Here is an 11,777-nt window from a genome sequence, read left to right as displayed (position 1 = left end):
TAATAGATCAGGTGAAGCTTGGACCCTTACGGACCAACAACCTATATAGTGACCTATGGGGCTCACTTAGATCTATGTTACTAGCCCCAGCTCAGAATCATATAGCTACGATCTTATTCCACTACCCACCCTATCGATTACATTTGCAGCGTTAGCTATCGAGCGCTTTGCCAGACCGTTCAATTCATACCATCTCGAACATGGCCTATCAGCAATACCATGATAATGACTGGAAAAGGATGCGGCCTATCATCGAGGATCTTCTCTATTCGGAAGCAAAAACATATGATCAGACGGCCTCGATTCTCAAGGGCCACTATGGATTCAGAGTCAGGTATGCTATAAGCGTCGCATCACATCACATGATAGCATCTGATAAGGAAATAGACTAAGCTGGATCCGAGATAGAGTTACTCGGAAGTGGGGGGTGGAAAGAACTTCACAAAGAAGCGCACCAAGCATTATCTCGAATCAGATGCCTACGAGACACCCAGCCTAGACTTATCATCTGGAACTAGGATGATGAGATCCGCGATCCGACACAACCTCAGGGTATCCGCTTCTCACCTCCACTGCTTGGCAATCATTCGTGACCAATACCTGACCCCGTCTCCTCTGGATTCCCACAAGCAAGTGCTCTTCTCTTCTGTTTCAACCTATGTAACCGGAGCCTTCGACAACCAAGAATGGAAGACCGAGACATTTTCCAACGGTATTATAGATGATTTCGAGCAATGGACGTTTGACAACCCTCCCGGCGTCTTCAAGACGTTCGCATTTCTAATTTGCGCGACTCTGTGCTGCCAGCTAGGGATGCATGTTGGGGCCCAGCTTCTGCTGGAGTCCGGACTTAAAGAACTTCCGACCTATCTCAACGCTTATTCACCCGAAGCTCTTCTAACCCTTATTGTTTTGTTGGGGTTTTTCAGTGATCGCATGCCTACAGAGCGCAAGAAGCTTCTGGATTACTGCATCTCTACGGTCGAAGAGGCTAATCCTTTGGGAGTTGTACTTCGTCGTATACGTGACGCAGAGCACGCAGAGCACGCAGAGCATCAAAGCCCGGATAGCGACTTTCGGGCAAGCTTGCTTCATAACGTCGCGACCATATTCTGCAACAAATTGAGAGATCGACTAGGGCCCGATAAACTTGGTTATGCCATCTTGCAACCCTTGCACGTTACTGGAGAGAAAGAAGATTTCGAAAGCCTCGCATGGGACGACCCTGGATTAGTCCAGAAAAAAAGATCAGAAGTTTTTCAACTCTGACCTAAACATCAAACGCTTTATCGTCCTGGCTGTTGAGAGATTCGGTGTGCGAACTCCTCCAGATTGAGGATACACTGAAGCGGCAGAGAAGTCTAGCAGAAACCAACAAAGACCTTGAGATGATAGACCGTTATCTGACGTCTCTTCAGCGGCCAATCCAGAGGATAGGGTTTCGGGACTGTTTCGATGACGAGGAGCTATTTAGGAAATACTGGAAGCGAACAACTGGCGACTGGGAGTCGAAGCAGGAACCCCTGTGCCCTAACCATATTATGGATATGTTGCAAGGTATTGGCAGGTTCGAGCTCTGGGGAGATACGACCGAAGTAATGATGATTAGAAAACACCTAGATCATGTCTTCTTGGCTCTAGCAACGGACCTAGGAAAGCGCTATAGGATGGTTGAAGGTGCAAGTCTCTATGGAGTATTGCAGGAAAGCTGAGAATAATAGCTCGTGGGGTATATTATACCTCACTTTCAATGATATTTCCCTACTCAAGTCCACCCCCAGGCCCACATAGATCCACGGCACTCTACCTTGAGTCCATCGCCGGCAAAAACAACTTGAGTAAGGGGTGGTTTTCCGGAACCCAAGGGCTCGTCATTGCCAACCAGTTAATTAATTAAGCCTCGCAGGACGCATAGATAGTCAATTCTAGGGTAAAGGTAAGAGGGATAATAGTAATAAAGGCTTAAGGACTATGATGGGCACGCATAGACACTTACCCCCAGGTTTGAAGGGATTCCAAGACCAGCAGGATGCAAGGTCTCTAGAGTCGCGCCGGATGCTGTGTATAGAATTCACTTAAGCGGCGATGTTCTTCGCCGAATTTAGTAGCCAAAACCGCGGCACTCAGACTTATTATATTATTCTTCTTCTTAAGGCAATAACTAGTTAGGCCTTAGATACCTTTTTGATTACTAGAGCGCTAGGATAGGAGAATAATAGATCTATAAATTATTTCCCCTCTACCACCCTGATTAGGTAGTGCTTAGTTTACGCCCAACAATCATAAACCCTAGGCCGTTTATCCCCTCATACCTACCCTATCGCATTAGCTAACATTCGCAACCTATATATCGCCGTCCTCTGCTTCCCCCCAAGATGCTTCTTCGTGTGTTCAGCTATGTGTGCCACCACGGACCGCCACGCATCCGTCGAATATACCGGCCCGCCATCACCGGGTGGTCCATCTGGCCTAGAACCCCCCTCGTCGTTGATCCATTCGATACTCACCATATTCAGCCTGCTCTGCACCTCCATCATCCACCCTGATTCTTCCGGCCAGGTCGAGAAGGCATCGTCGAGCACAATGACCTTGCTGTAGTGCACTATCGCTCGCAGCCGTTCCCCGAGGTCGATATCCATCGGCATCGGGTTCTTGTGGAACCGCCCTCGGCTGATAAAGTCCCTATCGCCATCATCCCCGACACCACCGATCGGGCGAGGACCGCAATCCACCACACGAGCGGGTTGTTCCGCGGCGTCGACTTAGGCTTCCTCAACGCCTTCATAAGCAGCAGCTGGATCGGTGCCCAGACGCCCTCGAACCCTCCCTTCTCCCGCCTCCGCGCTATCGCCTTGAGATCCACCTGCCAGACCTCTTGCTCGATATCTAGAATGTCGTCGATCTGGCTCTCCGTCAACCGCATACCCATCTCCTCCAGCGTGCCCTCGTCTTGCGAATGACAGATGAACCCCACCAGGCTCGTCCAGATGGACTGGTATCGTCGTCGCCGACTGAGGTCGCAGACGGCCGCGAGGCTCTCAAACGCACCTCGACCCTCATCTTCCCCGCTCTCATCCATGCTGTTCAATGCGGCCCGCGCCGCCCGTGGCCATCGCTCCGTCATGGCCTCTATCCCGTCCAGCCCGTTCCAGAAGGCCGACTGGATGATCATGCGCCTCTGACGATCCTGGACAAATCTGCGTCTCTGCTCTCTCGCATCCTCGCCGCCACTCCTGAACTGCACAACCTTGCGGTTCGGTGCCAGCGCTGCATCCGGCGTGGGGCTCGTCGCCGATAGGTATCCGATCCAGTTTCTCTTGATCCTTTTCCAGACTTCATCGTCCTCTGCCTCCCCTGGGCGGAGGAAGTTCATCTCCTGGAGCCATCCCTCGCAGGCTGCGCGGTCTGTATCTGATAGCCGTGCCATGCGGTGCGGAGCCTCGTTGTGCTCTGTTGGTAGATCTGGCTGTGTGGACCGCTCAAGCGCGATCGTGTAGAGTTCTGTAGCCGTCATGACTGGATATGCCGGATGTATGCGTTGGCCGTGAGTGTAATTCTGCTGTAATGTTAAGGTAATTGGTATTTGCCGTGAAAAAAGGAAATTTGTGAAGAACTATTGAGAACCTTGCTCTCTCCCTCTGACTACTGCAGGTTATGGTTCTATATCACGTGACCTTTGAGATTATGCTACCTACCCTGCTGCTGCTACCTATCCTCAAGCTTGGCTGTTGCCATGTAATATGGAGGCCGCTAGTTTTCGGTCTTATTACTGGACGATCATGAGTCGATCGAGCCAGCCGAAGCAGTTAAGCCACTTGAAGTCCTCACTTAAGAGATGTCAAGGCAATAGAATGATTGTTCTACACTGAGAAGTTCTGGCAATTTATAAAATGGCCTCGTAGTGATGGTAATTCAAGTGCAGCATGCTTTTGAAGAATTTGTTTACTTGTAACCCTGTCTTAGCTACCTATCATTAATAATAGCCGAGCATCTATCTACCCATTCTTCCTTATTACTCTTGAATACACTGCCAATAAAACTCCTCGGCTCCTTCATGAGAAATATTAGGTCGTTACGTAATTTGAAGAGCTCGTCTTTAGGCGTGAGACGTGACTCGCAGTTGCGTGGGCTATCCCGATTGCCCTTGACTTTAATCCAACCCAGTTCTCGAAGCATTCGGTTGTTGACCCCTTTGTGCTCTACGGTTACAGACGGTTAGGTAATCAGTCATCCTATTTCGTCGACGTTGAACGGGACCGTGGATATGACTCACCGATTTTCTTCGTCATCTCAGACACCCGCAGCACTGAATCACGGTCTTTGTCCATGGAAATGCCTCCGGCCGCAGGAACCAGAGCATTCTCGTCACCATGTTGGCTGCTAGAAGAGCCGGGTCCCTTCTCCTAGTCGTCACGTTGAAGGCCTTTGTATTGGGCCGAACCTCGGGGGTTGCACTCGACGCTGTGATGGTTAACGTGAGCATGAGCATAAGATCACATAATGGATCCTCGAGGCATTCTGTCAGACAGCAGTACGCCACACAGTAGTGGGATAGTACGCCCTGATCTCCTTTCGCGAATAGCCGACGTATCTCGGTGAAGCCTCTTTCCACAATATCTGGGATCTGCTTGAACGGTATCTTACAGCCTAGATCGATTCGTGGTCGGATCCTCGCTCGCTTGACGCCAACCGAATCGACCGACCTACGAGCCTCCGCCTCGAGCGCCCGCCTCTTGAGGCTGTCGGGCCGAGCCGCGAGGACAGTGGCGGATGCAGCTGCTCCGACGAGTTGTACTACCTGCTGATGCGTCAATCTCCGGCGATGAGCCAGGTACCCACTCGATACTCGCAGATACCATAGCAGCTGCGATACCCGAGACCCACTGGGCCCTCGTTGCAAAGACGCCTCTGGTGTGTTGGATGGCGGCCCGGAGGATAGAAGGCCATGTCGAATGTGTCGGTGCGATAGACTCAACTCCTGGGTGACCCTTCCTGCCGCCCTCCATCAGAGCAACGAACATCTCTTCTGCAAAGTCGCGTCTCGTCTTTAGCACCATCCTCGATTCATCTGTCGGACGGTCATCGAACTTGAGTACTTGCGCTGATAGTTTTTCGAAATTTCTGTGATGATGTCAGGAACGCTGGGGAAGCTAAAGAGACTCCTGGCACGTACGATGTTTTGAAGGGACTGTCTTGCGCCTCCCAGGCCTCTAACGCAATCATCGCCCGAGCACTCTCCTCGTTACCCGTGTCGGCATCACCATGCGATCCAACGCCGTCCCTACCGCCACTACGGATACCACGGTTCAAGCCACGACGAACTTGGCGCGCGATAAAAGCGGCCGTCTCTGGTACCCATAGATCTCGGAACACCTCGTGGAGAAATGTCGTCATCCTGTCCATCCCGTCTATCGATCGACCCCAAGTTCAGCAAACCACAATTGACTGTGTCGGTTGGATGCCACCGTTCTATCGTAGTGATACTCTAGCGAGGCAACGTGCATCAGAACGGGCCGTCCGTTGCTCAACTGTGGCCATCCCACAAGGTTGACGAGTCCTCGCCCTTCTCGGATGTCCAGCATTCGCGGCGATATGAATGGCCATCCGCATGTTCTTAGACTATCAATCGTACCGAGAAGCCTCATAACTTTGGTAGGGAGCACCCTCGGGTCCCCGGTGAAGCAAAAGTTGCCCAGTCGATCGAGCGCAGCGACACCCTCGGAGAGAGCCATGCCCAGTCCTTTCGACCCAGCCTCGCGGAAGCGGCGGTCCATTTCTGCTATGGCTGCCTCCATAACCTTGGCGAAAGCCACCATGACTCCTGGGAAGATATCAGGAGAGAAACGCCGGAGGATACCTGCATAAAGCTGTTTCTCTTTGAGGAAGAGTCGCATGAGCTGGAAGATGGGCTGTAGTACGCTACTGAAGTTTCGACGACGGCGCACGAGTCGTGGAGCATCGATGGAAATAACCTGCTCGAATCGGAACGCAAACTCATTCGCCTGCATGGCTGCCTCAACCCTTTGTCTCTCCCGCGCAAAAGGTGTCGATGCGCCAGGGTTGTCAGGTGTGAGTCGCCCCCGCACCTGGGCCAGTAGCCGCTGTTGCTTGTCCTTGAGCCGCGCCGTGCGCTGAGCCTCCGTCGAGGGGATGGTGAGAGCAGCTGTGGCGAGACCGTGGCTGGCTAGCAGGTCGTGAGGCCCATGACGGATAGACCGTTTCAGGTTGGAATAGCCCTGGAAGAAGCCGAACGAAAGCACGTCGGCACCCTGGTTCTGGTGGCTCATGTTCTCCTTCATGACAGTAAACAGGTCACTATCCAGGAAGGCAGGTGGACGATCCGATGTGAAATTGCCGTACGCTGGGTGGAAGCCGAGTGGGTAGAAGGTATAGTTGCTCCCGTAAAACTCCCCAGCCACCCGGTTACGGTCGGCAAGTAAACATACAGGAGGACCTGGTCTTCCTTCTGCATCGGGATGCTTGTTTGCTGCAGTGCAATGAACGTCAACAGCCAGGGCATAGGAGACGTGGCTGATGTTGTCGAGGTTATACTTCGCCTCAAGGGCCTCACGCAACCGCATCAGGCCAGGACTATACAACGCATCATGTTCTCTCTGGTCCTCCGTTGCTGGTACAGATGCTGATGATGGAGGTAGACTGGGTGGCGAGACGTCTGGCGCTTGCCTTGGACGGACGTCGCCACTACCGTCAGTATCTGGGCTCAACGGCTGCTGCTGGGAGTTGTCTTGCCCATCGTATTGATGCTCCTGATCATCTTGTAGCTGAGTCCCGTTATGTTGGCCCACATCAGTGTTCTCGGATTCGTTCATCCATTCAAGGAACCTCCGCTCCCGCTCTTCATCACCATCACCATTGTTGTCGTCGTCACCATTGTGCCTGTTCGCGTCGGCTTCGCCGTCAACAATACCTCGATAATCCGTATCGATTCGCCCTGGACTGAGGCTAGGTGGTATTTGAGAAGCAACATCATCGTCCGCCCTCTCCGACACGAACAGGCTATCGTTGTCTTCCACTTCGACGGTTGGTTGATCATCGTATAGCTCGTCGAGCTCATCCTCTCGTTCCTCCCCTCTAATTCGCTCCCATCCTTGCTGTGTCGCCGGCAAACTATTGTTTTCTCCATCATCATCACCGTCGTCGGTCTCGTTGGACTCGTCGTCCAGACCGTCGAGATAGGCTGGCCTGATGACTGTCTCTTCTTCGAGGTTCGCTATGCCTTCGTTGACTTCTATGTTGATGTTGGCGCCATAGTCGTACGCGTGGAAGGCGGGCTGATGATCGGTCCAGAAAGGGTCGTCTTCTACGGAGAACCTTTCGAGGAACTCCGTCCAGCCATCCATGAATAGTGTCTGGAATATGACCCACTTGTCAAAGGCAATCATCTGCGTCTCCTTGCCTCCGAGGGCCCACCTCGGCTCAACACCTTCACCAAGGAGCTCACCTTGAAGGAAGATGTCCTTGATGTACGATGCGAGTAACAGAGCACGGCCCTGTACGAGGGCAGTCCTCGTATGTGTTGTATCGTGTCGTCGGCGGGGTGGTTGGTCCCAGCAGCTCTCTGGCTTGGATGCATGACGATGAACCAAGCTTCTCGAGTGGCGCCGGTGGCAATGCGGAAGGTACGGCCGCTCAGGTCGAAATCGACGCCCTGCACATGCTTTGCGACATATGGGGCACTCCAGTGGCGAAAGGATATTGTGATATTGTCAAAGAAGTGGCTAGACCGGCAGATCGGCCGACGCGGTAGACCGACGATGCTAACGAAATCGAGCCGAAATACGGGGTAATAATCGTCGTCCTCGCTCGCCGCCCTTGACCCTGTCTTCTTGCTCCCATAGTCCAATACAACTCGGCGCTGGAGGAGGTCAAGAGCACGTGTCCCGTCGAAGGCTTCGTCGTTCGTCTCGTCGATGAGCTCGTCAGCTAACACGACATGTCAGTCAGGACACCCCAGACAATTTGAAAAAACTAGCAGCGCGTTCTGGCTCAGGTTCTAGGTGGGGAAGAGCGTAGGAAGGGAAGGGAAGGACTGAAATAAGTCACTGCTCCTACACGCTCTTCGAACAATGCTGTGCCATACCATACATCCAGGAATCACCGGCGCGACGGTCTACCCTCCAGCCTCTTTGAAACTGGTCTGTAGCGTCTTCTGTGCTGACTGCACTCCCTTGGATGCTCGCGGGCTCCTCGAGATAATGTTCATCGGCCGAGAACGGCGATATAAGCTCGCGCCTCTTCTTGGTCCTCGCCGTCATCAATGTCAGGACCATCAGAGCGAACATCGAATTCGATTTCTTCTGGAAGCCCTAAGCACGACATGGTAGGCTTCTCAGCGTCCGTCACAACGGTTATGTTGACCAACGAGAGGTGACCCTGATGCTCAGAGGATGCTGACTGGTGACGAAAAGGATATGAATTAACATGAAGGGTACGGGGGAATGACAATACTGAGGAATACACACTACTTGTTTCTGTCAGGAATATTCCATCATCGTCACCTGCGAAACTGCTCGCTGATTTATAGGATTCGGCTACTGTGCAAACTGGTACGGCTAGACGCGAGACGCGTCGCTCTGCCTCGTGCTGTCGTGGTCGCAACTGAAGCTCTTTACCAAAGGGACCGCGTCTTCAGTAAGGTTCGAAAGGAGAGCAGCTACCGTACCTACCGCCAGCTTTACCCCGAACACATCCATAAACAACCCGGGCCGGCATACCCAGGGTTAGGTGTCCGAGCGCGCGTGTGGCTGATGTCAAAACCTGAAATATACAGCGCTATCTCATGCATCTTCTTCGAATTATCACACGGAATGACATCAAATCCCTCGTGATGCCCTTTATGCAAAGGGTTAGGGCGAAACCCGCGGGAAATGAGGTGGCTTGCTCGTCACAGGCACTATGAAACTCTGCAAGCTTATCACAGTTTAAAACAACAAGGGTACTCTACCCCCAGTCCAGTTCTTTCCGGCCTATCCGCATCTTTTTCCCTGTGTTTTCAACCTTTACCAGTGTCTGACTAGCCATCAGTTCCAGCAGGAGCGTACAAGTGGTCGCGATAGGAACGATTTTGGCCTAGCCTAGCTGTATCAATAACTTCTCACGGGTTAAAAACAATACATTTGGTCAAAAATTATGGCTTTTATTATCATTACTATTATTTTAATTACTGCTGCTTATTGTTTATTTATTGCTGTGCGACTGCCGATGGTTCGCCGGATTGAATCGTATATCTTTTGGTATAGGGTATGGCTCGCTCGTCGTTCCCAGCTGCCGCCCCGCCTGCCCTGCGGAAGGATCAACGCTTACTTCCGGACGTCGCTACAGGCCCATCCATCCAGGATGATCTCTTTTGTGGCTGCGAGCTAAGGGCTTGTTCCTGGTGACGCTGGCGTTGTCGTCTCGCCCTAGTCATCTGGGATTGGCTAGGGCTTGGCCGCCCGTTCGGTAACGTTGTCCTGGTTGCTGGTGATTGGTGGATCCAGCCGTTCCCAACATCTCCCTTTGGTAGTTTCTGCAACGGACGGCCGACTTCAGCTGCAATGTAAGACTTCTGAGGAGGTGGCTGATAACCGTGATCCGCGGCATTCCTTGCATGTGTTCCGTCTTGGTGGCGGGGGGCTTCTCAGTGCCGTCTCCTGGGCTGGAGGCAATCCAGCGAACGGCGGCAACGAAGGTGGCTGCTGTTGAGGATGTCTTGATGGCTGGCGCTGTTGCCGCCGCTGCTGCCGCTGCTGCATTCGGAGTAATAGGTCTTCTTCCATGGCCATTGTGCGCCCGCCGTCACGCTGTGCCCTGTCTGCCGTGTTGATCGGAACAAACCTTTGCGAAGATGGGGGGCTCGATGATACGGCACCCTGTTGTTGACGGAGCACTTCATTCGGGACGTGGCTGATACGCTCGTCTGGCAAGTGCCGCTGCTGTTGCTGCTGATCATCGTGTTCGGAAATTGCAGTGGCGGACGTCATTCCTGCCAGGATCCTCTCGTACCCTGGTATGCCGCCTGGATCGCTTGGAGTGCTTCGCCTGACCAAGGATTTCCTTCGTCAGACTCGTTGCTTTCCACTGCTTTGCGGCATCGATCGGAAGCCCATGCGAGGACAGCATGATCGATATAGGCACCAAGTTCGCTCGAGGCGTACACGCCTCTCAATGCAGGATTCTCCTTCACCTCGGGAATATTTCCCAGCTGACTACAGATAGCTCGTGTGATGGCCGAAGCCGGTGGTCTGTGGCGCATCTCAGTCTGCGGCTGGTGAATCGCGTCATCCGCGCCGATGCGTTCAGGATCGAATCCTCCCACACCGGACGAAATGCAGGACCAACAGCGTGTTGGACGATGTGAAATAAGCCCATCCAGAGATCGCCGGTGCTGAAGCGTTCTGCATATTGCTCATAATGTTCTTCTGGCATCAAGTCGAGATAGTGTTTCGTCGAGGGATCCCTGAACTCGGTCATATGGCTGCGGACGTAGTCGAGGACCTGCCTTCCAGGGTCCGTGAACGCAGGTCGAGCCAGGACGCGACATCGTCGGCGCCATCGACATCGTCGTCTTCTCTGAGCCGAGTCCACCAATCGTCTCCATAAGCAGTCGCCTTGAGACTTTTGATCGCAGGCACCAGGTCTTCTCGTCGTAAAGGCTTGTTGTTCTCGTGAAGACCGATGATATCAGCGGGTTGGGTGTTGACCCAGCGCACTACATGGTCCATGACCTGTGCCATGACCTCGCCTTCCTCCTTTTTGATCCGCAATAAAGGCTGCACATCCGGAAAACGAAGAGTAAGGTTCTGTTGAAGATGGCGGCAAAGACTGTCATAGGCTTCCTTGTCAAGCGAGGTCAGAAATCCGGTTCGCCGTGTTGCCTTTGTGCTCGGTTTGCCAGTGGAAGGAACCGATGGAGTGGAGTTGCTATCGCCGCTGCTACTGTCCTCCTTGGGATAAAAGACTTGGTATACATCTGCAGCATCATAGGTGTCGTTTTTGAGACTGCAGGCGAGCATGGTCCAGTCTGAAATCTGAATGGACTCAGAGGCGGAGGCAGGAAGTGCCCTTAAAGTTTCGAGTATCTGATAGAACGTATCGAACCAATACTGCTCGTGCAGGACGATGGTACACCCAAGTTAGCCACATATTATTCTAGGCAAGGCTTGATCCGAGACTGTCTGGGGTGGGAGAGGTGAATGAATAAATGGTAGGTCCATCACGGATGTCAAGGGTGAGTTACTCACATCGTCCAATCTGTACCCTGCGATCTGATACCATTTTGAAATGTTGAATGTGGTTCTCCCCAGAGAGGTTCGACACCAGCGGGTAATGCGAGGTCTCCACCGCTCGCTTCTCCACAGCGTGACGAGACGGCTGATGGGAAAGCGAGCTTCACTTGTCAGGCACAGGATATCCAACATCCTTTTCTCGATACCCTTCTTGTTGACATTTTTCTCGGCAGAAAATAGAGTGGGGTCCCGGTCAAAGGCGGAGGCGAGCTGTAACCAGATCTGACCATGTGTATCGGGCAGGGTGAGATCGCGACGGTTGACACGAAGCTTGATGTCAAGTTCGACTGGTAGAGTGTCTGTGTATAAGGATGAGTATTGTTTGTTATGTATGTATAAGTAGTATATCAGGTAGAGAAGATCTGCGGATTGGGGGTGATTGAAGAGGGGTCACACCTTTGTCGTAAAATTCGCAAATCCACCACAAATCGCTCGAATCAGAATCCGTCTGTTTCACGTAGTCTTTCAGAGCCTCGATGCGATGCTGGC

At 52.6% G+C, this 11,777-nt stretch overlaps 3 protein-coding genes across 3 annotated transcripts; all 3 read right to left on the bottom strand.

Annotated features, from left to right (window-relative positions):
- Positions 1-2,602: 2,602 nt before the first annotated feature.
- On the bottom strand, positions 2,603-3,514 carry LRP88_00064 (uncharacterized protein; the record flags this gene model as incomplete). Its single annotated transcript, XM_083236784.1, has 1 exon — positions 2,603-3,514. The coding sequence occupies one exon, from the start codon at positions 3,512-3,514 to the stop codon at positions 2,603-2,605; it is 912 nt and encodes a 303-aa protein (XP_083107498.1).
- A 1,189-nt stretch (positions 3,515-4,703) lies between these two features.
- Positions 4,704-8,303, bottom strand: LRP88_00063 (uncharacterized protein; the record flags this gene model as incomplete). The annotated part of the gene is made up of 5 exons (XM_083236783.1): positions 4,704-5,121; positions 5,174-5,408; positions 5,633-7,511; positions 7,598-7,944; positions 8,102-8,303. 5 exons carry the CDS (start codon positions 8,301-8,303, stop codon positions 4,704-4,706), a joined length of 3,081 nt encoding a protein of 1,026 aa, XP_083107497.1.
- A 2,166-nt stretch (positions 8,304-10,469) lies between these two features.
- LRP88_00062 (uncharacterized protein) lies at positions 10,470-11,015 on the bottom strand (the record flags this gene model as incomplete). The annotated part of the gene is made up of 1 exon (XM_083236782.1): positions 10,470-11,015. One exon carries the CDS (start codon positions 11,013-11,015, stop codon positions 10,470-10,472), a length of 546 nt encoding a protein of 181 aa, XP_083107496.1.
- Between the last annotated feature and the right edge of the window lie 762 nt (positions 11,016-11,777).

This window comes from Fusarium phalaenopsidis (assembly GCF_050370095.1).
Source record: "Fusarium phalaenopsidis strain FUZ10S chromosome Unknown contig_32270, whole genome shotgun sequence".
Classification (NCBI taxonomy): domain Eukaryota; kingdom Fungi; phylum Ascomycota; class Sordariomycetes; order Hypocreales; family Nectriaceae; genus Fusarium; species Fusarium phalaenopsidis.
The sequence above is the reverse complement of the archived record's forward strand: the minus strand, read 5'-3'. Positions and strand labels throughout refer to the sequence as shown.